This window comes from Rattus norvegicus, chromosome 17, assembly GCF_021556685.1.
Source record: "Rattus norvegicus strain SHRSP/BbbUtx chromosome 17, alternate assembly SHRSP_T2T, whole genome shotgun sequence".
Lineage (NCBI taxonomy): Eukaryota > Metazoa > Chordata > Mammalia > Rodentia > Muridae > Rattus > Rattus norvegicus.
In genome coordinates, this window is record NC_141550.1 from 55,431,501 (window position 1) to 55,458,251 (window position 26,751).

The following is a 26,751-nucleotide window of genomic DNA, read 5'->3' on the forward strand; positions in this document are numbered from 1 at the left end:
GCAGCACAAGCACAATACACACTTTGAAGCAGGCTGCTTTGTCATCTTCTGCCTTAGGCCTGCCTGCTTCTGGCATACATTAGCAAAGCTTGTCTTTTTTGTCTTTTTTCTTTCCTGTCTTTTTTGTCTTTCTTTCACAATGGAAGAGTTTTGCCTTAATGACCATTTCTATCCCATGAGGATGGAGCTTTTCCCACAGCTTTGCCTTGATACTCCACTGTGTTGAGACAACTTCATTAATGAAGGGTGGGTTCTGTGGGAGCTTTTGTTGCCACATAACGGTATTTGTGTGAGAACATTGTGTGCCCTACATCACTATGATGCAGGCAGACCAGCAGCATGACAGGAAGAAATACAGCAGCAAATTAGCTCTGGCCATGGGTGGCCTTTCTGCTCTCTTCTGACAGACACTGAGCAGTGACCAGCATTTTCATTTCTTCTTGAGGGGACAAAGAAAGGGAGGCTTACTCTTTCTCATGTATACTTAGTCAGTCACCCTCATGCACCTCTAGATCTTAGTTGCCATGTATTCTAAAAAATGTTTTTTCTTTGGTGTGTACTTGATGAACCTAAACTCTTTGGGACACAAGCTTTTATGAAATTAAACGTCATGGAGTGAGGCAATTGTACAATTCCAGTCTTGAAACTGCCCAACGGCACTTTGCTTGTGGGTGAACAATTCCCTTTTGCTCTCCTTCTTTCTGTAATCGCTAATTGCATAACAATTAAGGAAAGCTAGAGGGGACATCAAAGAGACTCTGGAACTAACATCCTTTCTTTTCACAAGCCGAAGAGAACACTCAAACCTGCAACATTGCAGATGTAGCAGAATCCTTTCAACCAGAGGTAGAATCAGCACTCACTATTCTACCTCTTCTTGGCAGTGCCTCCTAACACAATTGTTTTATGACAATACTGAAACCATAATGGACATGGTTTGGGGTGTAAAGATGACAAGTTCTCTCTTCACTAACATGTGTATATGTTTGCATATTACCAACATTTCTTTTTAAATTATAGGATTTTTTTTCTAGATTAGGACAGTATCTATATAAAATTTGCAATGATAATTATTTTATAAGTCAGATAAGGATTTGGGGTTTGTGATTCCCTGGGGCAGGGGAGGAAGGGTTCCAAATTCTATCAAAAGAGTGGAGAAATTGAGTTGAGCACAAATGAGCAAGTGGGCACATGTGTGTTCAGGGTTTCTTGACTTTGTGATAATGATGGACCTTATTCTAGAATTGTGCAAGAATGAACTGTGTTTCTTTCACATGCCTATTGCTCTCTGGCTTGAATTAATCCACATATTCCCAAGTCTCCAGGCAAAAAAGGAAAGGGGAGAAAAAGTAGAAAAGTGGGGAGAAAGATAAAGAGTATGCATTTTTTATAAGTGACCAACACTACAATTGAAGAAGGGAGAAAAAAGAACAAAATAAATATGAGATAAATCTCGTAGCTTAGTGTTAGTTTCAGCCATGACAATATAGATACATACACATCTATTGGACTTCTCACTCAACGGTTTGTACTGTAGCCCCATATTTCTCATTTCTGGAAAATTATCACCTAGCAAATGTGTGATGGCATATATGAAAGTCGATATTGAAAAGCAAGTAGACAAATAACAAAAGTAAAAACTACATCCCAAACAGGTCTTTTTATTTAACATAAGGCCAAAGAAGCTATCGGGCATTGCTGAATACTGTCTACTAACTGTACAAAATATTGACTGCATGCCTCGCAAACACCGGAGTATCTGCTGGAATGGAATAGAAATAAATAACTTCTGCTATAAACACATGAAAACATATCCAACCATTATCTCTTTAAACATATCGTAAATAAAAAATTACCAGCACTTCTACAAAATAAATATTAAGAAACCATTGACATAGTTGAAATGCACTCATATAAATTAACAACTTTAATTACATTAGCCAAACAGACATCGGTTAAGGAATTGCATGAAGTATGCAAGGGAACTCACAAAATAAAAATAAAAAAAAACAAACAAACAACATCAACCACATAACATAAAAGGTTTTAGAACAAAACAGATTCAGATTATCTTGGCTTTCATAATTATATTTTTCTTTTAAAGAAAAATATCAACCATTGTCAATGCACTGTTTTTCAAAGCATTTAAATAGAGGGTAAGACCCACTGAAGATTAATACAGAAGAAATTATTCACTTTATGCATAAAAATAAATAATATAGCTGAGACATGTGATTTGCTTTTGCTCTTGAAGATGTGAACAGCATCTATGCATTCATTATCTCTAACCCATCCAATAGCTTCTCGGTGATGTAGAGTTTAATTTAAACACATACAATGTCCATCCCCAAACCTCCTGCCCACATCTACAAGTCTCACTTAAGCGGGTTTGGGGGTGATTATGGTTTTTTTCTATATTAAAAAGAGAAATTGCCAAAAGACCCACAGGAAATCAAACTTTTCAAGTGACACAATCATTTCAAAGCACATTTCTATAACTGTGGCATGTTTGTTCGGAAGTCATAAAGTCACTTCTTGAATTCAGTCTGGCAAATCACCCAATTTTGCTTATTCTGCCTTTTAAGAAAACACAAGGTCTCTCCCTGAAAATAGAGTGTGGAATCAATCTTAAATGAACATGATATTGGCTAGTCCTCTAGGATAAGAACATCCCCATCGTTGTGCTGAAATTTGACTTATTTTGGGAAGGAAAAGTGTCAATTGAGTTTACAAGTATTTAATGTTTAAAGAGGTACTGACTATAAATGCCCTTCAAAGCATCTAGAATTCGTGTGGGCAGGTGTTTAAGAATTATCCTTGAGAAAGCGGGGAGACCAGTCAGAGCCACTCTAACTCTAGGGAAAGCACAGCATGAAGAAACTAATATCTTAAGCATAAAAGCTTTTCAAATTTTGGACTAAGCACTTATGTAAAAAGACCAGTTGTTCACAAGACTCTGTGTCTTCTAAATTGTTAGCTATAGCAAAATAATATCTAATATTGTTAAAATATTAGCATTTAAATTCTATTGCAAGGCCATACAAATTTGATGAGCTCCGATGAAGTTTATGTGACAACCAAGTCATTTGACCTCCAGTAAATACACTGTCTTGTGGAATTCCATTTCTTTCTAGATTTAGTTACTACAGTTACTAATTAAGCCCAAGCTTACTTCCAAAACATCTAGAATTTAAAGGACTTAAGAAGATTGCACATTCGTCTCAGGTGAATGAGAACTATAATTAGTAGTTTCACAAATCCTGCTATTCCCATGGTCAAGATCTTCTCTGCTGTGGCACAGTTAGATCTCTGCCCACTATTTCTATAGGCTCCAGTGCCAAAGAAACAGTTCAGAGGGCCCTAAAGTTTTTTTTCATAAGAATTGGCAAAGCTGAACCTGGACATCTACCTCCCCTCAATGTGTCCTCACCATGCCATCTGTCCCCAGATGGGAGATCTCCGAGGTCATTAGACCTTAATTATAATCCATTTCTTAGGCAGTACAAGCATTTCCTGCATAAGACAGGGAGGGCCCTGGAACACAGTAAATATGTTTGCCCAGTAACAAGACTAAAGTAGTTTGCCTACATACAGCCTAATGTGATAAAGTATGTTGACAGGATATTTAATACATATTGAGTTAGTTTATATTTAAGAATTAAATCAGCTTTTGAAAGATTTAATTTCTCCCTTGTATTTCATTTTCCTGCAATGACTTTATTCTATGGACTGACTTAATGCTAAAAGCTTCAATATTTTATAAAATACTGAGGAATATAGTTTTTTTAATTAGAGTTTTTCACTTTTATAAAGTTTTTCGAATTTCAAACAATTCCGTAAAAATAAGGCTCTGTAATTTTAAATACATAAATGAATAATTTTTTAGTTCTTTTAAACAAGCAAACACTGGGCTAAATTAGAAACTTGGGTTAGGTGTTATTTTGATCTTTATAAGACAATCCTTTCAGTTTTGCCTCTGAAAAATACAAATGTACACATCAAGATTTTTGGCTGTAAAATAGAATATTAGAGATTTGTACAACTACCCCACTCCCTGGCTCCTAAGCGCTCTCTTCCATGACTCCCGCTGTCTTAAATACGTTCCTGTTTCTTTTATTATTTAAGTAGTAACCACACTATTCAAAAAAATTATTCTAGCCTAACAATTTTTTCCAAAAACGTTTCTGATTTAAGATTGATTCCAATAAATAATAAATATAAGTTGAAAAAAAAATCAGCCCGTTTTTTAAAGTAACATCCCATTTTTCCCCACAGGGGATAACTTGTAGGGAGCAGGGGTGAGAAAGAGGGGGATTTCATCCTGTACATTTATAGAGGGCCTGGCTGGATACTCATTGGGATTTTCAGTCTCTTCCCCATCCTAATATTTGAAATGTACCCACGTAATACAGAGTAAAAGCAAGAAAAAAATCTATCACTTATCCTTCTTAAAAATACTGTGTTTTGCACACAAACATTCATTGTTTTAAGAACATTTTAAAAATGACAGCCTGAAGTGCTTAAAATGTGTATGGACATGGTACAATACATGTATATATACACACAGGTATGCATATGCACAAGCAATGTATATATACACATACAAGCATGTAGTCTCATCAATTTGAACTTGATAATCCAACAGTGTACACTACTGTACATCCAGTATGAAAAGTCCTGTTTCATGGATGTAAAAGAGTCAAACCCAAACCTCTCAGGTCTTTTAAGCCTGAACACAATCCACTTAACTCAACCTTACATCTGTACCCCTGACTCATCGATGGTGAACGATACCAACCACAGACAGACTGTTTAAAGGCTCACACAAATGTCTTTGGTGTATGTGTCTATTTTTAAGGTACAAAATAATAATAATAATAATTATAATTATAATAATAAAAATAGCTATTTTGTGTGCTGTAGCAGTTCTTTTATAGCTCACATGAAGTGCAGCTCTTAAACCCCACCCCCACCCCCACCCAAAGAAAATACTTGTTAAATAAGGATTAGACAGGTCAAACACCATTGTAGTGCAAATAGTAAACGATAAAAAAACAACATTTACAAAATATAGAAATGTTTGAATCCAACAGATGGACAAACATATTCCTTTCAAGTATCTCTCCTTGAAGAAAATAAAAATTAATCAGGTTACTTCCAATACAAAAAAGTCTCTCTTTTTGTCCTCTTTCAGGTAAACAGTTTCAAACCTATTAGGTTGCATAGTTCTAAGATCATAAGCACCTTAACGAAATGTAACTTGGTATTCTTTTTACCTTGGTCTTTCACTCTTTCCATTCTTGTTCTCAATGTTTTATGGTGGTTTTGTCTGGTGGCAAAAGTGGTACAGAAAAGAAAATGTGACCACCTGCACAGAATTGTCCTTTTACTGGTATGTGTATGCATGTGGTGTGTGGAAATGCCTCTGTGTCTGTGTGTATGTACGTGTGTGTGTATGTACGTGTGTGTGTGTGTGTGTGTTTGTGTGTGTGTGTGTGTGTATGTGCGCGTGTGTTGAAATACATAGAGATAGTGTCACATAGGCATACTTATGACCTGGGTAACTGGGTGGGACTGGCCCTTTAAAACGCATGGCTTTCTAGACGTTATTTGGGTTGTGCTAACCCACATTACTGCAGAATAGACAAGTAGACTTCCAGGCTCGCAGGGGGACTGCAAGAGGCAGGAGAGAGGACAATACCCAGTTTGGATGAAACTGATGCAATCAGTTTGGTTTTGGAAGAAATGAAGGGTACACCATTCTCTCTTCTCCCCCAAATCCCTGTCTCCTTCACTGCTTCATCTCTGAGCCCTGCCTTAGGATATTTTTCCACATCTTCCTTCATCTGTTTCATTAGGTCTTGTTTTCAGTTTAGTTTTTTTTGTGGGTTTTTTTTATTACTATTATTTCTATTTTTCTGGTTGTCTTGTTTAGTTCAGAAATCTTATATATTTTTTCTTCATTTGCCACTGTCTTTTCTGGACACCCTAGATCCATTTGCTCTGGGACCTGGCAACTCTAGGAGCAGCCACACTCCTCCACAATCATGTTCTGAATGTCCTTTTTGATAATGTTTTGACCATCATCATAATACAGCATGGACATGGGTCTCAGCTTGGTGGGCACACAGCATGACTTAAGGTTGGCAAAGGGGCTGTGACCCCTCATGCGGTAGTGGTTAATGACTGTTGAGTGGAAGGAGAGTGAGGACCCAGAGGTGCCTGCTATGTGGCTTGGGCACTCACCCTCACAATAGTTGGCATGATAGCCAGAGGGAGCAATGATCCAGTCATTCCAGCCAATATCCTTGAAGCTGACAAAGAACTGTTTCTTACAGCAAATGTTGACCTTGCCATCACACTCCAAGCCCCGCCTACGCCTGCGGTGAGGATGGTCTTCAGACTGCCTAGCCTGCAGCATGAGGAAAGGTCTGTGTGACTGTTCTTTTTCCTCTTCCAGCCCTCCGTCACTTCCGTCTTTCTTCTTCCCGTCTCCATCCACCTCTTTCTTCTTCTTCTTGCCCAGGAGCACTAGGCTGGCACCGCTCTCCTGGCACTGTTCACAAGCAATCCGCACATCCAGGGAACTCTTCCCCTGGTCCAGCAGGCGCTGGATGCTGCTAGACACTGGGAAGATGTGCCAAGTACTCTTCCGAGCATCTACCACTTTCTCTGATAGCAACAGTTCACTCCTCTCCCCCTTCAAGCCCATTTCCTCGGCCTCATCCCCCATGTCCAAGCTGCCCTGTGGATGCTTCTGCTGCTGAAACAGACGGATGGTGACTTTGGTCCTGGTCCTGTTGGCCTTGGGGACTTTCAGGAAGAGCCAGACTTCTGCACGCTCCACGACTGACAGGTCACTGCCTTCCTTGGAAATCTCAAAATGCAGTGTCTTCCTGGCTGTGCCTAAAGACAAAACACAAGAAAGGGAAGAGAGAGAGAGAGAGAGAGAGAGAGAGAGAGAGAGAGAGAGAGAGAGAGAGAGAGAGATGAGAACACCTGTTAACTCTAAATTGTTCACCTATCACTAACTTCCAGCAGCAAGACTCTTCTCAGGTATAGCACACAGTGTTCAGTCAGCAATTTAGAGCCCACAAATGAGATAAATCCGCTTCCATGTGGCCACTGAATTGAGAAAGGTTTTGAAGTATGAAAATGGTTGAAGAAAAACAATAAATATTTTTTACACGTGAAACTTAACCTGAAATATAACCTTTAGTGCCTGTTTGTATGGTTTTGCCAGAACACAGTTAAGCGTATTTCTTAATACATTGCCTGTGACCTTGTTTCACTTATACAGAATTGAGTAGCTATAGGAGACATGACTAACAGAGACAAATTTGTAGACCATGCTCTGTGATGAAGGAAGCCTGGGCTTCTGCATCTGTTTCATTCACTCCTTCATTTTAGTTTAATTCAGGGAATAAGAAAGGTGAGTCAACATTTGAGCAGTGATCTCTGGGCTGCAAAGGGCTAACAGAACCCAATAAAAGAAAACCGGGAAGCCTGAGCAAGGCAAGGGATTATTTTCTCACAAAAGCCCAAAACCTTGTATCTACTTGTGAGTCAGTAGGTCACATTCTCTGACACATGTCTTCTTCCTGTCACCACTGGACCAAACTCCTCTGTCAACCTGTCCCCCACTACAGCAGAGGGTTTTTCACCAAATTGCCTTCGAAGACTTAAGTCAAGACTTTCTCATGTCATGCCTCCATCAAGCAGTTGAAGAAATCTTCCCTAAAAGTGGGTCTGATTGCACTGTCCCCTCTGTTACAACCTTTTGTTTTCAATATCCAAACTTCCCATGACATTGCACTGTGCATCTCATATAGGTCTGTGTCCCTGTGACCTACCTATTTTCTTCCTGTGAACTTTATGAACTCACCCCCTTGTACCAGGGACACTGACTATTCCTGTGCCATCGAGTGCAGCCAAAACAATGCTGTTATCCAACTGACTCCTACTTTCCTCTTCTTCCCTTCTCCTCACCTGTTACCAGTCTCACATCAATTCAGTTAAGGACACCTGAGGGCTTCGGGATTGTATGTCCTGTCCCATTCACTGTCATGCTGTAGCATGCATCAGAGGTCGGCAATTGATTAACAAGTGGGAACATATTAGCATTGAACAGCCTTACATTAAGAAAGCAACTCTTATCTCTGAATCCCTTATTTTTGCCTCAGTTCATCTAGAATCCATCAAATCAATACCAAAAGCATGCTCCACTCTCTATGTGCTTTTAAAACAGCCTATATCCCAGCAACTACTCAGATCTACCTAGTTATAGAGCTAGAAACTTGATATTTTCTTTTCTTTGCCCAGACACTTGTAGATTTATTACGTAGTATCTTTTAGAAATAGGAAACGCAAAAGAACAAGAATTTTCAGTAAGAAGCAGAATTCTTTGATGAAGTATGCCTTTCCTTCATTTCCACATGAGTGCTGGGAAGGTGTATAAAAGCTTGCTGCCTTTTACTTGATCGCATCCCTACTTGTCTGCGTACATGGATCACACGTACAATCAAGGAACATTCTTCAAGTTCATCTTTGACATCACAACTCCCTAGAAAGGTTGGCCTAAGTGGATTCCCATAGCTTACAGAAATCCAGACATACTCATCAGTAGAGACTTTCAGATGCTCTGGTACCATAAATTTCAATGCAGTTTCAAATGCTCTGAGGCAGAAGGAAGACTTTCCTGTGCATGGTACACTGTAGATTCCCATCTCAATTTAACCCACTCTCTAGAGTGTGTCTACAATACTGATCAATTCACGAAGCCCCCTGGCATCTATCTAAAAGATGGGGTATAGGGGCATTTCTCTGAGTGACTTCACATTTTTGTTAGGCATTAAAATAAATAATTAAGAGGATATATTTATTCCATGGCATATAAATGCAAGGACTGGTGAGGAAGAGAAACATGGTAATAGCTTTTAAAGTGAAATCCTATCTCACCCCTTGCAAAGGTTGAGTGAGTTTATTGTTGGTTGTTTGTTTTTATGAGAAAGTAAAATGCTCTAGGAAGAAAACCTAAGATGATAATTGCAGCAGATCCTGTGGGTAAGGTACCAGAGGGCAGAGTGATCCAGAGAGGTTGGGGCAAAGGAGGGATAGGCTAAAGAGGGCTTGGGACAGCACAGGTTCCTTCCCAGAATGGGAGGCTACTACCTTTGGAGAAAATGTCACCTAGCTACCTATTGTTTTCCCTTCCTGCCTCCAGGCAGGAACCCCTTCTGAAATTCTGAGCTACTCAAGGTTTCAGTCCACAGACAGAAACCAAAAGCAGCAGCCAAATTAAAGGAGCCAATGGAGGATGTGCCTTTTCTCTAGGAAGCAGCTCCTGCCTGACTGCCTAGGTCTCACTAGATCTCAGGCAACCTCCTCCCAAACTCTGTTCTGCCCCCTGAGGGTAAGGGGGCAGACAAAGGGTGCTGACTTGCTCACACTGGGCTTTCCATAAACAGTTCCTGGCTGACAACTGCAGATGCTGCAGTAGGGACAAGAGAGGATTCAGTGGCATGCTAGAACAAGTGGCAGTGCATAGGAACAGATTTTTATCATGGCCAGCAAGACTGAGGCCATGTGCTCCAGTTACACAGCCTACAGGATGGCCCCTGATTTCCTGGGAACAAGTTTCTAAGGCACGAGGGTAGCCCCACCCCTTCTTCACAGGCGGCTGTACTTGCAAGCAAATGATTTAGTGTTTCTGCAAGAGGATCGTACAAAGACAGTGCTCATTAGAGGGGGCTCGGTCTGTCAGGTGTTGTTACATTAGGCTCAGAGAGTCGTCATAAAATGACTTTCAGGCTGGTCTTGGCTGACAATTAGCTTCAAGACATTTGCCTATGTGTCACGGGAGGCAAGAGCGCTGATTTCTGCTGCAGTTTAATTATCCAGCCGAAAGCCTCTGCTCCCTGGATTTGTATCCATCCTAGCTCGCTTCATCTCTCCCCCATATTTCTGACATTTGGATTTTCCCCTACTAATTGACATGCCTGTCCCCTCCTTCTCCTGGTGTCCATTTCTGGAACTGCTATTTGTGTATTGCATGATATTTTATCAGGAAAAAAAATAAAACTGAGATCCAATTTCATGAAAATGCTGTTGCCGTATGCCCGGGAGGACAGGGGGAGGAGAGAGTCAGGTCTTCCTCCATCTACCTCATGTCCAGGTACAGTTTACAAGTTCTATTGTATTCTGACTTATTAAGCAGTGCATTTTTTTTCTTTTACCTTAGCTTTCATTGCAGAAGGGGATGGGGGGTGGGGGGGAGTGAGGAGGTTGGAAGCTGAAGTAGATTCGACCGTTTCTCAGACCTGTTGGTTTCAGAAATAGATTACCACTCTCAGGTTACTTACATAAGGCTGAAAAATGTAATTATAAATGTTCTATCCCCTTTATCTGGGAGAAATTACTCTATTGCAGTGGTGTTTCCAGGAGGCCCCAAGCTAAACATGTGATGATTTGGAAAAAGGAAGAAAGATATCTAAGGATGAGATGTTTAGGATCAACTTCCCATCCGTTTCAGACCTGATTTAAGTATCTGGTGCTGTAAAATCCTGACATGATGGCCTTCCCATAATGCTGAGTAAGCAGGCACCGAGCTGGTGTGTACAGGTGTGTGCTGGCTCCCTCCACAAGGCCACAGCTCCCCAGCTACGGCTGCCTGCTTGTAACCTTTCATTAACTACTCCCTGGTAACATTCTTTTCCTCCTCTGTGCTATTTTTTGTCCTGAGGCTTGTGAGCAAGGCTTGTATCACACAGCCTGCTCTGTCTGAGTAACTCAGCTTGAAAGTCCCACGCAAACCCATGTGGGTGATAATTTCTCATCACCGAAGCCCCTGTGAGCTTGGTGGACACACACCAAAGCAGAAGAAAATGGGCAGAACATTCAGTAGGGATAAATTTTGTACCATATAGAGAATACCTTTGAAATGCTGCCTGGTGGGGGTGGGGGGCGCTGACAGAAAGTCTACATAAGCCTAAAAGAAGGATGTTTGTAGCAATTCTCTTTTGCTCTCCTGGGTTCTCACTAGCTTGATCATGAACGTATGCCAGGACTTAAGTAAACAGGCTCCTAGCCTCCTTCCTAACATTGGTATGCAAATTCCACATACACAAAGTCCTGGTCTCAGATTTGTGAGGTATATAATAATTTCCCATTAAATGATCAGTATACACATAAAGTTTCAGCTTAATTAGCCTGCTTTTCCTCATCAACATCCTGGGTAAAATATGCTGCCCTTTCACAAATCAGTAATAATGACGTTTCTGTTAATGTAAAAAGCCTCGCCATTCACAGTGCACATTTAAACTCACCATGAGGGGAGCACAGCTCTGCTGTAAAATATGTTACTTACATTTTCCATTCTTCATCAAGTTTCCCTGTGCCTAGATTACAGTCAGTAGCATGAAGGGCCCGCATTACAGCCTGTGTGTTCTCTCAGGCACTAAGTTGGCCTCTGGGTGGCTTCCAGAGGTTTCTGCAGAAGGCAGCCAGTAAGATCTGAAAGATTATTTTTCCTTTGGCCTATAGTAAAGAATCTTACCATTGCAGGCATATTAGCTTGTTTGTATAAATTATTCTGTCTAAGCCTTTAGCTTTAATACCTGTCTTCAGGATCCATTTTTTAATTATTGTAACTCTTCGGGCCTTAGTAATTTATCATCCATTGCCTCTTCCATTTAAAGAATGATTAAAAAAAAGGGTTAAATGTTCAACAACAACAAAAAAAAAAAAGAAGCTTACTTCATAATATAACTGGAAAAAAATTTTCAAGATTCAACCCAAGAGTCATTTTCTAGAGTTCCTCAAAACTTTTACACTTTTAATTTTGGACCCAGGAACCAGTGAAGCATGAAGAATTCTGAACTAAAGTGAAGAGATCATGCTCAAGTTTGATATAAGAAGGGCCAAGAGAAATAAGTGTTTTCATGCGAAACGCCTGGGAAGATATTTCTTCTCTATGTGAAAACTGCGTCTCTCCCCTGATATCTCCCCATTCCCACTCCAGTCCACCCACTCCTCAGGCAAAATCCCTGTGCTCATCTCTTTGCACATCCTTCCCCCACCACGGTTTCTTTCCACACTCTCAGCTGGGAAACGAATGCGTCCTCAGCAGCTGAACTCCATGTTCCTACCAGGCGTTAAATAAATAGTCTCTTTTGTCTCCCTGTTGGAAGTCACTTGTCATTTGTCCCTTGTGAAAAGCACTGATAAGGCAGGCAAACTAGGAAGCGGATTTGGGGCAGATGAAAGATGATTCTGTAAAACCTGGGCGTCTGTATTAGGGAACGACTGCGCTCTCATTGGTGTGGCTGACGATGCACACACCCCAAGCCCTGCTTTGTTTGTGTTTGAAAGGCATCACTCCTTTGCTGCCCATAGAGCTGTGGAATGTTCCTGTGGACCCCAGTACTTCCGTTGCTGTGCCTCTGTCTCAATGTTTACAGGTAGCTGTGCACCTCCCAGCCTATCAAATCTTAACTCTGCCGAAAGGTATGGCTGTGGGAGGAAGTAACTGATATTCTTCAAGATTAAGGTGCTACAGGCCGTGACTTCAAGTAGCCACAAAACTGCCTTGCTCAGAGTGACGCTGGCTGAGAGCAGTGAGGATTTAGGGAGGCGCCCTCTTGTGGCCAGTCTTTCCTAAAATTCAGATTCAGTGTGAAAATCTTAAAGGTTCAGAGGTTCAGAGAAGTGTAACTCACAAGACAGGTCAAAAGAAAGGCGGGAATGGGGCTCTCAGTGTTTACTCCACTTGCAGATGGCTTTCTTTGGGTGTGGAAAAGTGGTTTTCAGGTGAGCCCATGTCTAATTCAAGCCTTCTGTACCTAGTGTCCTCCAAGAGAGTAGGCACTTTAGACAATACCTGGGCAGTATCTATTTGTGCAGGCATCACTTCTATTGTTTTTATATCCTATAGAGCAAGCACTCCAGTAAGCTAATTGTGAAAGTCAGTGGCTGACCATGCTACAATTCATGTAGACTCAATGGCAGGCCGTTACTGTACGTTCACTGAGCACCTACTACAATGAAGGAAACTCGATAAAACTCAGTGCATCAGCCAAGAAGGCCTCAGATCTCAATGTCATTGACAATTTAGGTCATATTCATTGGATCGGCTTCACTCATCCATACTGCTGTTCCTCTGAAGAAAAATGAGGAGTAATGGTATAGGGCCAGCCATGCAGTGAATACACTAACTTTGGGGAGGACCAGGATGGTGCTCCTTTAAAAATAAAATCAATTTCACTTATTGGGACAGATTTCAGAGCCCTTGAGCGTGAATACCTGCTGTTCAACCAATGCAATTCAAATCAACTTAGCAAATGCAAAACACTTCCCACCTGGGCACAGGAAAAACTCACTTAAAAGGTCAAGGAACCATAGCCCTTTCATACCTTTAGTTTCATGTTTTATCAGCCTTATCTAATAATCTTGAGTGAAGAGGCCAAAGAAAACATACATTTCCATACCAGGGATCTTGCTATTAAAAGGCACATCTGTAGTGTGTTTACAGGTGACATTCACCATCTGTACTCTATGTTCTACAAATGGTTGTAAAGAAGAGAAAAAATTCGCCCTTTTCTATTCTTGAAATGTGTTGATTACTACATAGCAAAACAGGATTGTCCCGAAAGCAAGAAGACAGATCTTTGCAGTTCATTTTCATACATTTTCTCTAGCTAATCAAATAATAAATGTTTCCTGAATAGGTCACATGCTTATGTCATACCCTACGCTACTTGGAGAGTAGGTTGTCTACACTATGATCTTACTTGCATCTGTGAAATTATATTAGATCAACTTGAAGTCAGTGTGTTCTACTTCTCACAAGAGAAAATAAGCAATGTTAACAAAAATACCGTGTTCCTGGACTAGAAGAAGTTTCCTCTTACAAATTTTATACTCAGTCAATGTGTGAGCCCAGTGAATCACAGATATAAATGGTGGCTTATTTTCTCTCAAACTAAACAACAGAGAAGCAAAAAATGACAGGATCCCATTTAACTGAGAGAGCCATTAGCGTTGAGAAGGTCATAAGTAAGAAGAAAAGGAAAATGACCCAATTCTTGGCCCTACCTTTAACTGCCAAGTGATAGTCTAGTAAATCAGAGGGAAGGATAGAGTGCTAACATTCACTGTGCCATTAAACATGGCAGAAGTCACACATGATAGAGTTGATTCCAAGTTAGTAGAAGCTGCAATTGTGGCCTACATAAGGGGAAGCTTGTACATAAAAGCTTGTATGTGAGTCACTTTTTGTCAGAACCAGGGCCAATCTCCTAAGACGGGGAACCCATCCCCCTCACACACCAACCAATGTTGTAAAGACTTTCTTTCTTACCTTCCCACTACGAGAGGTGAAAGAAAAATTAAAATTAAATAGCCACCTGATAAATCCAACCTGTCTTTTTCCTCAATGTGGTCCCGAAAATAAAGTCACAATGACCAAGGTTTGGGGAACTGTATCAAGAAGGAGCTAGTAGTTAAGAAAGTAGGACACAGATAGAGCTAACCTGTCTAGGAAGCTGGTGGGGGTACCAAGGCTTCTCCACAGGAAACCACCAAGCCAGCTGTCTCCTTTCCCCCTCCCCCAAGGATGCACAGGTCTTGCACAGTTTTCTTGAAAACAAAACATCTGAGTCAACAGGTTTTCAGGATTGGAAATTTTGACTGTTTCCTTAATTGTTTATACTGCTGCAGCAAACTTTTAAACAAAATGCTGGGAGTCCCTGCACATACTTCACTAGCCATATGCTCTAGCAAACAAAACAATGGCATTCCTTTCAAATGGCTTTGGCAAGAGATCCTATTCCTTAGCCTGGCATTTAACAGGAGAGTAAAGAGGTTCTGAAACATCTGAGTGCCCAGTTCCCACAGACTTGCAGTGAGATCTGTGTCCTCCTGACTGTATGAAGAGCCAGTTCCCAGGCTAGAGCCTGGGCTTTGCACAGCTATTTCCCCACAGCAACAGGTTAGTGTGGTCCTAAGCCAATGATCAAAATCCACTGAAGTTCTTCCTCTTAAGGACTGAGTAGTTCAACATAGGGTCTGAGAGCACATTGTCAAGGTTGCATTCCTTGTCAAAAAGTTCTTAGCCACTTTACAAAATAATAAAACTGGGTAGGGGGGCTTTCGGTTGGTGTCATTCGTTGCTTTTGCTTTTATTTTGTTTTTGTTCTAAAAGCCAAAGTTTCAGTGTTCTGAAATTAATTGCCAATTCAGTGCCCTAAGAGCTGCTCTCTGCTGTCTTGGGTGGGTTGTGCATGGAGTCAGGCTTTCCAGAGGTGAAAATGAGTGTCACTAACAAATATGCCCAGAGTCTGGCTCCAAATGTGGCCCCAGATCACACATTTAAAGGAAATTTGTTTTCAGACAGAGCCATCATCAGTGCCTTTGCACTCGGCCCCCGGGCACTCTCACTCCTACTCCAGAAAAACTTTGGATGGAGTCCAGATGCTGCCTCTGCACCCCCAAACCCCCAAATGCCCTGTTTTCAACTGGCTGCTCAAATCTGGTTCCCTAGGCAGGGCAGTCAGGGAGCCCCAAGCTGACTGCTTTCCAGCTCCAGACTGGCCCAAGAGCTTCCTCTCTGGGAAACCGCTGAGTTTATTTAGCAAGTGTAATCTAGCCATCGCGGGGCAGGGATCCCTGGCAAAGAAGTCCTTTTCCCCCTCCTCTGCCTCTCCGGCGCCACCATCACCACCTAATAACTAATAACCTTCCCGGACAGTCTTGAGCTGGAGGGAAAGAAGTTCCTGCTAGGACTGTCAATGAAATACGTTTCCCTGCCCCCGCCCCCACTCCCAACGCCAGCACCCACCTGACTCGGCAAAGGTGATGATCTCCGAGGTCTGCTCCATGAGTTCATTCATTTCGGCCCTCCTGCCAATGTCGTCCTCTATCTCCACATACCCGTTTTCCCCCACTTTACCCACATGAAGCTTTCTGATCGCGTTGAGAAGCGCCGCCTTGGGTACCGGCTGGGTGACATCGGGTCTCTTCTTCAAGTGCAGCATGTTTAAGATGTGCTTCTTGACAGCCTCTACCATCTCTGGCTGAGAGTTAGGTCCATCCTTCGGAAGGGTGGCCAGCGCACAGGACGGGCAGTCCGGGGCTGCGCCGTGCCCCTCGGATCCTGGGGTGGGGGAACTCCTCACTATAATCCAGCAACTTGCCAACAGAAATCCTCTCAGCCAAAGCAAGGGCATCCTGGCAGCAAAAGTCGTGTGGTTGCCTTCTTTAAAGGCCCTGCTTTTCCTCCCCACCCCTCACGTACAGGTTTTTTGGACTTTTTTTTCCTTCTCCTCTTCAGCAAATTCTCTGGAACAAGAGCAAAAAGTTTTCTGTGAAGTTTTGTTTGCAGGTTCCCTCTCTGAATGCAGTCAGTGCTGTAGGTTTGTGGCTGTCAGGGAGGAGAGTTCTGACTGTCTCCGAGTAAAAGAGAAGGAAGGAGGGAGGGAGGGAGGGAGGGAGAGAGGGAGGGAGGAAGGAAGAGACAGGGTGGGGGGAGACAGAGACTGAGAGAGGATGGGAGGGAGAGACAGGGAAAAGGGAGAGAGGGGGAAAGAAGACAGAGGGAAAGGGGGAGAAAGAGAGGGACAGCAAGGGAGGGGGAGGGAGAGAGAAAGAAAGAGAAGGAGGGGGAGGGGAGGGAGGGACTGAGAGGGAGGGAGGGAGGGAGGGAGAGAGAGAGAGAGAGAGAGAGAGAGAGAGAGAGAGAGAGAGAGAGAGAGAGAGAGGCGGATTGGTCCTATGTGAGTGAGTGAATGGGAGAGGGAGGAGGCAGGGCGCCTGTGAGTATGAGCTGTGACTAGGGAGGAGGGACAGCCCGTTTCTGACAGGCTGCCTCCCGCTGCTCCTTGCTCCCTCACACACACCTCTCTCCCAATCCTACCATTCTCTGGGGGGGATGGGGACTCTTCCGTCCTTTCTACAATAAATTCTCCTAATTCTGTTCACTTTTAGTCTGGGGGTTTCTTTCTTTATTTTGTACTTTTTTTTTCTTTTCAACTTTCTCTGCTCAAACCTTTTTCTTGCCTCACCTTTCTTCTTTGGGGGGGGGGAGTCCAAGGAAATTAAATGCACTGTTTCCGTTCACTGAGATAACTAGATAGGAAAGTGGCACCAAGTCATCTCCCATGGTCTTGTACTTCCCTGGAGTAAGCACCCACCTGACCTTGATATGGGTCTGAGGGAAGTCCTCAGATTGGTTGGGGGCTGGGGCTGAGGCAGAGGGGCTGCCTGAGACAGCTGGTTGTTCTGCCTGACAGAATCCAGAACCATTCCTTTCTGCCATTCATTCATATTTAAATGTCCAGGGTCCTTATGCCAGCAGGCGATCTTATGGGACCTGGAGCGCAACACAACTTTTGTCTGGGGTCATATAATACACTCTGCTTTTGCCAAGTGGGCACCACAACAGGGCATTGGAAGCTCCCTTGGGCAAGCAGCAATTTACATACACAGGGAAGGTACTCTCACACACACCCTGCCCCCTGCATCTCCTTTCTCTACCCTGGATGCACATATACTCAGAAATTATAGCCCACTGCCCATTGTCCTGGCTTCACTGATAAAGCACAAAATTCATTTGGTCTTTCTCACATCCTTTCATGAAAAACAATGTACTCTTACAATGTAACTAGCCTAGAGGGCAAGAATCTCTAAAATATACCAGGAAATTCTTTTTCTCTGGCATGCACTACTTTTGTTGTTCTGCTGCCCACCTCCCCTCGCCAGCCTTGACCATAGTGTAGCATTCAAGGCAGGCTGCCTGGCTGTGTTGTTTCTCTTCAAAGTACCAGCAGAGCCGAGTTCATTGAGGATTACAGTATTCAGAGAATGAGACAAATGTGCACTTAAAACAATGCCTTTCTGAGGCTTCTTTTTAATTCTTCACACCACCTTTTCGTTCTGTCTTGTGCAGAAGATCTTTAAGGTGTCCATCTGTTATAGCAGTCCTTCTTTCTCAGTTTCTTCCCTACATATAAGCCCGCTGGTTTCTGCAGATACATTCAATCCCTTCTGCCTGACACCCGCTGTGTTCAGAGTATTCTAGGCTAGCAAAGCAGGTCATGAGGACAGAGTTAATAGGGGTCAGAACTACAAGCATAAGATCTACATACAAGGAGAAGAAGTTCAGATAAGCATGACACTAGGTTAAACTTCCAGTTTTGACAGGTAACAATGCTTCCTGAACAACACAAATGCTATCTTTCCCCAAAGCAGCAATGCACAAGACTTTCTTGGTTATAAGCCCTCTGACACCTCTGCAGGGCTAGGAGGACTCCCACCTCCAGAAACACCAAGGACACTGCTGTTGTTGGTAAGACTGTCCATATTACCTAAAACAAAACTCTCATTAAAAAAAAAAAAACCTGAGGGAAGTAGGAACACTGGCATCACAATGGTTTAGGAGAACATCTTTGTGTTCTAATAACATCACCCACCTATTTGGAGTTACAGATACAGAACCCGAAGCATTTTGTAGCACAGTTAAGTTTTACAAGACAGACTAACATAGAGCTAAAAGTTTAATGACTCTAAACAACTCAAGAGTCCTAATAGTAGCATTTGGATAACAGCAACTTATCAATGTTTGGATTCTCTCTGCATGTGAATATGTGTGTGTTCCCTGGATTTACTGTTTGCAAATGGAACTCTTAAAAATAGCTTTCTTTTTGGCATATGTACTTGTATATGTGTGCTGAGTGGGTTGTATAAACACATAATCTATTTGCATGCTCTAGGACTATTAAAAAACAGTATTAACCTGCTTGCACAATAGAAAAACGATACAAATTACAATGCCTATGGAGGTGCCAAAAAGTTGTAAAAGTCCTTTTAGCCACACTGACTTTTAATGTGTAGAGAACTCGAAAGCAAGAATTTAAAAGCATTACCTTTCGGGTCCCTTCTGTTTTGCCAGCCGGCTCTTGTCTCATGAGGTCAGAGCTGTCTGAGTTCCTCTTCATGGTATTGGCACTGTGAAGTTTTATACTGTAGTACTTAGTTGTACACTCACACATTGGTACCTCTCAAAGAGGAGGGCTGGGGCTTTGTTTAGGATTGGTTAGAATCAGCATGACATCAGCAGATGACTCGTTTTTCCAGTGTGAGACATTTCATAATTCACTATCTAATGGAAATCTCTCTTGGCTTCTGAGACACGACCTGGGTGATGCATTGAGCCAGTGAAGCCTGTGGCTAGGAATAGTCCACCCTTTACAAACATAAGAGAACCGAGTACACACATCTCCAAGAGTGTCCAGCTCTGACAGGTTACTATTCATACCCACCTCTTACTAGAATCAGCCTCGGCTTTATGTCTACACATAAAACATCTGTTACTTCATAAAACTACTCCTATTTGCAAAGCACCGTACTTTTGCCACAGCAAAGAAAAGTCATAGTGTTCTTCATAGGGATTCTAGTTTTATAATTATGACTACAGTAAACTATTTTCTTGAGGAAAATCTGTATGTCCGTGGTCGCCCTGCTTTGACTCACACTATTAATTACACCTTTAAATCGAATGCCGGCTTCATATACCATTTCTCACCTCAGACTTGGAAAATGCTCTTCTTCTGCAAGTGAACTTCATAAGTATTATGCCTAGGTCTTTAGAGTCCCATCCTAACTAGCAAAAACAACAATAGCACACACACACACACACACACACACACACACACACACACACACGCAAAATGCATCTTTTCTTTAAAAGCTTGAACATCAAGCCCTATCATTTGTAAACACTATAAATACGAGTTTAATGAAAAGAAGTGAACGCTCCTTAAAATAGAAGGAAAGTTAGGTTAGGATTTTCTTTGGCCTGGGTCACACTGGCAGCGAGATAACATAGAGAGAAGGAATGCTCCGATAAGCACAGTAAAGAGGGGCTCTTGTTCTCAGGAAAGAGTACAGCTGAAGCACTGGCCAGGTTCTCATGACAAGTCGGATAAAATGTGCAAAATCGGGAGCTAATAAAAGCCATATGACCAGATATGTTGTTTTGTGTGCCGGATTTAACATGAATAAAATAAACTTTTCACTATGCCCACCAGCAAAAGGTTTGAAGTGGGCAAGGTTCCTCTATGACACCAGGAGCTGTCTGGAGGGTCTCTCGTGATTGAGAACAAAGTGGATGGAAGGCGGGGGGGGGGGGGGGGGAGAGGAGTAGTCTAAGAACCACAAGTAAGAGAACTGAAGTAGAAAATAAAGTTGCAGGGGAAGATGACAGGAATATAAGTGGCAAAGACAGAAAAAAAAATCAGTGATGATCAATTGCACTTCGACCCCGGAATGAACTTAAACCTTTGGGAGAGAGGCCCTTCCCAGTGTTTGATAAGAACTCCGAGGGTCTACACTCACTTCTTGCCTCACACATAACTTCACGGAAAGTCGTGCTTGCACCAGAATGTAGAATGTAGACTGGGTGGCACAGAAAAGTGCCTGGATCAGACCCCAGCTCTGAGTCTCTCCTCATTTAAACTCAAGACTCAGTGTTTCCATCTCTAAAGTGGGATGTATAATTTCAGGATCCAAACTCAGTGGTCACAAAAGAATGTTATTTCTGAGCATCCCCGTGGTTTCTTAAGCATGTGTGTCATGGGAATGTTTCAGACCCTGACTGCAGGGGCCACCTCACACAGGGTCACTCTAAGACCCTGTTGGCCTTTGACACCACGAAGTGCCAACCTGCTTGCTAAGCCAGTGTAGCAGCTATGACGTTGCTGGATTTCCCCCCAACCTTAGAGCTGGAACCACGTTGGGAAAGCCTTCTCTCTTTCTGTGGAAATTCAGGTGGGGGTGGTGGAGGAAGCAGGCAGGTTAAAATAGCTTCTGTGGAATATTCTGGGCTGAGGATCAGCATTTCCCAGCTGAATTCCAGGGCCCAGGGCGTGCGCTGGTCAGCGCAGCTCTGAGCTGGGTTGGTTTCTCTTTCATTTCCTGCCCCTCCCGCGGAGACTCCCTGCACCCAGGCCCTGTCCCTTTTCAGCCTGCCACCGTACCTTGAGCAGCACCTGCTGGCAGTTTCCAGGGATCACTCCCGAATGCGCAGCTCCAGCCCGGCTCGCGGGACGCCTGGACTCAGGGCCAAGCTGGTCCAAGTGGCCGCCTCTATTTTTACCCTGAACACCAGCAAGGGCAACTTCGCTTAAAAGCGCAGCTCTTGATTTTTCCCCCCCTTTTGGCAGCTAAAGAATTCAGGGAGGGAAAAGAAAAAAAAATCACTGTTCAGTGAGTGCAGCTGGGAATGTCTGATCCCAGCCCTCGGTGCCAGAGAATGTCAGGGACCCGGACCTGCAGTGGGGCTGCCGGTCTCTCGGCCAACCGAGGCGAGCGGCAGCTCAGGCCCCGCGCCCGCAGGCTGCCCCTTCTCGAATGTGGAGTTCGGTCCCACCGACTACCGCACTGGCAGAGTGGCCCGTTGCCACTGCGCTCTGCACCTAGCGGAGGCGTTTTGATTTACTGGCTACTTCACAAAGCTCCAACTCCATGCTGGCCCTGTGCTCGCCTGGAGGAGCAGCCACTAGCGAACCCGGGGAGCAGCTTGCTGTGAGGAGGAACCCGGAGGGAAACTGGTACCTTATTTTACTGTAATTGCAAAAGGAGCGATGTGCCAGAGATTTATATTTAGAAGTTGTATGTTTCTACTTTTATGTAAATGGAGCAATTAGGGCCTGTCTTGTTTCTGCTAACTGGGATGCGTGAGCATTGCTGGGGAGCTGGTGTTTTCAATCACAATTAGTGAGCTGGTCAAGAAACAAAGTTCCTTTGAGGATAGAGCTCTTTTGTGCGGATGGGGGAAACCTGCCTTTCTGTGCTGGCCGGTGGCCTGTGGTGACACACTTCTAGGGGCACAGCTAACTCTGGACTAGTGTGTTTGCCCTGTGCAGCAGCTGGGCCCATATGAAGTTGGCAGAGATCAAGTGAGAATATTCACTTTTCCTCTCAAGCAAACCGTATGGCCTTAAGCTTTCATCCGGGCTACTAACTGTTCTTCTCTCACTATCCCTGAAGCAAAGAGACAGGCTTGGAAAGGAGTCCGTCTTCCAGGACTCTGTGGTTAGCTGCTGCTCACAGACCCTATGATTCAGTCAAACATGCAAGCCAGGGAATGTGGACACCCTAAGCAGGTGACTGACAAGTGTCCTCTGATTCAACTGAATGACAGACAGGAGGCTGGTGGTTTAGAGGCACGGACAAGCTGCTCTGATAGCTCACGGTGTTTGGTTCCTTCTCATGATAAATCTGTTTCCAAAAAAAAAAAAAAATCATGATTTCTGACTTAGTGGGAAAGTGAACATGAAACGTGACTGTGGAAATGAAAAGAACTCTCGAGGTGTTCTCATCTGATACCATGTTGCTCTAGGCTTAGGAAAGAAAACCTGGCCTCCTTGGTTAGCACGGACCCTCTCCCCCAGGAGATAGCCCAGCATTCAGAAAACATGGGCAGGATTCAGAATGACGTGCACTGCAGTAAACTGTGGAAATCCCTGTTTAACCATCAAATAGCTATGGTTTAGTATGATAGGGTTGGCAAACCTGTCTGTTTCCTACAGGCCACAGCCTGCAACCAGTTTGGGCCAAATGTTAGATACCAGGATTTGGGCCAGAGATGGAGAGGCACTTTGCAGTCAAAATCCAACTAGGGGGCTGTGTGCTTCTAAGCTAGAACAAGAATGAATAGTTCAAAACAGAAGTGGAAAGGGGAGCATTCAAATTTCTCTGAACTGTATCCAAAACAACAAATTAGAAACAGTTAACCCAAAACTCTCTGATTCCTAAGACTCACATTTTCCTCAGAACTACCTGAGTAGCCCCTTCAGGCCTCATGCTGTCTGTGAGGGCCTGCTCTCAGAGTATTGAAGACTGTTATTTGAACAGTGGTCCCAGATGCTAGAACTAAAATGGGAAAAGAAAAAGAAAGAAAAAAACAATCAGTAAATAAACGGTTGTTCTTCACTCCAGAACAGTGGTTCTCAGTTTCTCTCTCTGGGACATCTGAGCATACTTTCAACTATCACGACCAGAAAGGAGGTGCCACTGGCATCTACTGACTGGAAACCAATGTCGAAGCTCCCCTACAATGGACAGCACAGGACGGTGCCCATGCTAGAGAAATTAGCAACGATTAGCCCTGAGTTAGAGTCATGATTTTAAGATTTCACCCAATTCTCGTTCCATCTGTGTTCCAAAGGGACTGGGAAACCCAGACTGTAACACTGGGAAAGAATCCAACTGTTCAAAGTATTAGTGAGTGAAGGGAGTCTGCTTCCTCATGCATGTGTGCTACCCAATGACTAGAAACTCACGACAGGCAACAAATAGCTGGCTTCCATAGGCAGCCTTGCTGTTCCCACCCACATTCTTCTACATCCCCTCAGAACATGCTTGGCCAGTTTTTGGGTTAAACCCAGGGCAGTCTTGGGGGGCAAGCAACAAATCAAGATGGACTGACTCATACCAAATGTGTTATAAGACAACAGAGAAAAAGTAAATGAAGATCTGGGTTCCTCACGTAAGCCATTTAGTAACAGCTCAATCAATGTGACAACAAATTCCCCAAAGTAAATTTTGCAAATATGAGATAGCCATGCTTATCTTAACTAAAAAGGAGAGAAAGAAAAACAATAGTTTTTGTTTTCGTTGTCTAGTACCTTAATGACATACAATTAATATCCAAAGAAATAAAGCAGAGTCCGTGTCTAAATTGTAAGATTCATTCCAAGCAACATATTATCTACAAGTGCTATTCTCATAAGGAAGTGGAGTGGCTAAAGGAAGACTGTGCTGGGGCCCTCCAGGTGCTGCTCCTCTGAGAAGGGCCAGACCTGATTGCGAAAGACACAGAAAAGGCGTCATACATAACAAGTGATAAATATCAAAGACAGAAACAGCCTACGACAAGCCAGCTTAGGTGTGAATACTGTTCAGAAGACAAGGGCCACTGTCCCAAGTTCGTGGTTTAGCTTCTCAGCAGCTCAGGTCATCCAGAAAGGAGAGAGTAAGTCAGAGTTCATTTGTCAATTGACAGAGCCATGAAAGGAGTGTCTTAGACATCATGACGCCATGTCATCTCCTCCGAGATATAAATCATAGTCTACTCAGGTAAATGGTCATTTTAGAACCAAAAGCCTCAATCAACTCTCGAATGATTCATAAATGCCTGGATTTCTTCCCAAGAATGGCTACCACATACAAAAACTCAACAATCACTTTTAACCTACAAAGAAACTATGTAAATATGAACGTCTCAAAATTCTGACCAACATACATATGTTCATAAATTGTCATAACTCAGTTAAAACCAAATCAGGAAACATCTACTACAGAAATTGATTTATTTCCTGTAGAAGATTATGGAAAACATTTTCAAAGAAATATAGAACAGAGTGCCACCATACTTTTCCTTACCTGGATCCCCTAGGATAACAAGTCCCATATTCCTGGTTTGAGGACACAGCTATGAGGACTCGAAGATTTATCATGTAGATTCCATTAGATTGATAACAGAGCAGAGGCTTTGATTCTACTCCAGTTTTGTTTATCCACAAAGATTCCTCTACAACCTGTTGTCCAATTATAGATCCAAAAAGCAAAAGCCAATAAAAAGGTTGAAGCTATCTACAATCTCTCTCTCTCTCTCTCTCTCTCTCTCTCTCTCTCTCTCTCTCTCTCCCTCCCTCCTTCCCTCCCTCCCTCCCCTGTCCCCTGTGTGTGTGTGTGTCTGTGTGCGTGTGTGTCTGTGTGTGTGTGTCTGTGTGTGTGTCTGTGTGTGTGTCTTCATGTGTGTCTGTGTGCGTGTGTGTCCGTGTGTGTGTCTTCATGTGTGTGTCTGTGTGTGTGTGTCCGTGTGTGTCCGTGTGTGTGTCTGTGTGTGTGTGTGTGTGTCTGTGTGTGTGTGTCTGTGTGTGTCTGTGTGTGTGTGTGTGTGTCTGTGTGTGTGTGTCTGTGTGTGTGTCTTCATGTGTGTGTGTGTCCGTGTGTGTCCGTGTGTGTGTCTGTGTGTCTGTGTGTGTGTCTGTGTGTGTGTGTGTGTGTGTGTCTGTGTGTGTGTCTGTGTGTCTGTGTGTGTGTGTCTGTGTGTGTTGTTTTAAATCAGGGAGCTGCTACCTCCTGCATCTCCAGATAAAGTCCAAAGGTTGTGTCCTTCTGTGGAAGCAGCTCTCAGACATGTTTAAGCCACAGTAGCATGAGTGCTGTTCTTCACTGCACTGTGACCTCTTCTGTCCATGCTCTGGCAGCACTCTCTGGCAGCAGCCCAGCCTGGTCAATAAAAATTTCCAGGTGCCCGAAGTGTAATCTCTGGAAGGTCAGATTTTCAAAGGTGGGTCAGCATTCAGCATTCTGTCAGCATTCATCTCACTGGTTTGGGGAACCAAAGTATAAAATGTACAAGGATCTTGTGTAGTTTCGCTGGTGTCACTAAATTCTATTTTCTTAAGCTTTCCAAAGACAACTTCTGGTCACAGTCCCTGGTCTTAACACTTACTCCTCCTGAAAGATGGGCTAGAAGGAAGGATGGAAGGACAGTTGTTTTACTAAAAGTAAAAATTTCTTTTCTCAAAGACCATTTGTGATCACTTTAATGAAATGACTGGAAAACCAATAAAGTCATTTTAGCCAACACTAACATCATTTAGCTGTGAAATGAGAACAATTAAAATGGCGCTCCCTGCAGAGAAGAGTTCACTCAATAACTTCCTTAACTTCAAGACGCTTTTGTTTTATTAGATGCTGTTAGCTTCATGTTAGTCACAGGGAAAAAAAATGCCCACATACACACGCACGACTAAATGTAGTCAGTTTGCTCAGCTGCTGCTGACGTCACTGCTGCCCACTAGGAGTGAGTTACTGTAATAACCCCCTTTTATTAATCATAGGCTGGAGGAAGCACAAAGTGAGTGACATCATTAGGCAAAGGACTGGCTAACTCATGCTCCAATTTACTCAGCTTTATTATACATTTCTCAAGTGTCATATGAAAGTGATTACCATTTCATACTTTCCCCCCCTGAGCAGTCATCCCTAACCTTCAATTCACACTCCCAGGGAAGAGTTAGTTTTCCACATGGAGGTGTGCAAGAGCCAAGTCTCACTAAGGGTCCTTATTCCAGAAGGGAGCAGCTTCTTCCTGCACTAGAGACTGAGGCACTTTCTAAAAAGGATAGCATTCCAAATGACTTCTGCTTCTCTCTGACCCTATTGGCAGCATCCTACTGCAGAAGACAGTTCTGGACTGTCTTGGTGGTGACCGAGGTCTTGGATTCTGCACATCTGAGCTCTACAATTTGAAGGTTCCATTGGGAGAGTGGCAAAAGTTGGTGAATCGACACATGGGTTGTTGAAGTGATACTGTGTGGGGATAAACTCACTATTTTCAGATTTGAGGACTTCTGAAGAAATCCCTGTTGGTGGAGATTATGTAGTGCAGCTCCCCTGACTGGGGAGAGCTGGTCACAATGCACATCTTCCACAGATAACAATCATGCAATATGAAAGCATCATTACAAAGCCAGCACATAAAACACTGTGCTGTGTAGACAATATGGCCATGCGTGGTATTTTTTTTCTTTCTTAAAAAGCTACATTGTTTAAATGAGCCTTCCCTGTCCTTCTACATTAAACACTGGGAAGACATGCAAACATTGTGTATCTGGGTACTGGGGTAGATTAGGGAAAGGGAAACCCAACTGCATACTCAGCTAGCACAGTAGCTTGAAAGTC

The 26,751-nt window shown here is 43.1% G+C and overlaps 1 protein-coding gene and 1 long non-coding RNA gene across 8 annotated transcripts in view; one reads left to right on the forward strand and one right to left on the reverse strand.

The window, feature by feature from the left end:
- Nucleotides 1-1,641: 1,641 nt before the first annotated feature.
- Nucleotides 1,642-25,242, reverse strand: Inhba (inhibin subunit beta A). Of its 5 annotated transcripts, none has more exons than XM_087590338.1 (6): nt 25,138-25,242; nt 24,439-24,593; nt 22,834-22,926; nt 21,030-21,215; nt 15,836-16,335; nt 1,642-6,906 (listed from the first exon to the last, which is right to left on the reverse strand). In XM_087590338.1, exons 5-6 carry the CDS (start codon nt 16,221-16,223, stop codon nt 6,020-6,022), a joined length of 1,275 nt encoding a protein of 424 aa, XP_087446464.1. In that variant the 5' UTR covers nt 16,224-16,335; nt 21,030-21,215; nt 22,834-22,926; nt 24,439-24,593; nt 25,138-25,242; the 3' UTR covers nt 1,642-6,019.
- Nucleotides 10,008-26,751, forward strand: part of LOC148000195 (uncharacterized) — a 279,681-nt gene continuing 262,937 nt past the window's right edge. Inside the window, exons 1-2 of one of the 3 annotated variants that reach the window (XR_015641702.1) lie at nt 10,008-10,174; nt 11,850-12,187. This is a non-coding gene — a long non-coding RNA (uncharacterized LOC148000195). Of the gene's footprint in view, nt 10,175-11,849; nt 12,188-21,299; nt 21,603-26,751 lie in introns of those variants that run through there. The other 2 variants (XR_015641703.1, XR_015641704.1) reach the window with 2 other exon arrangements.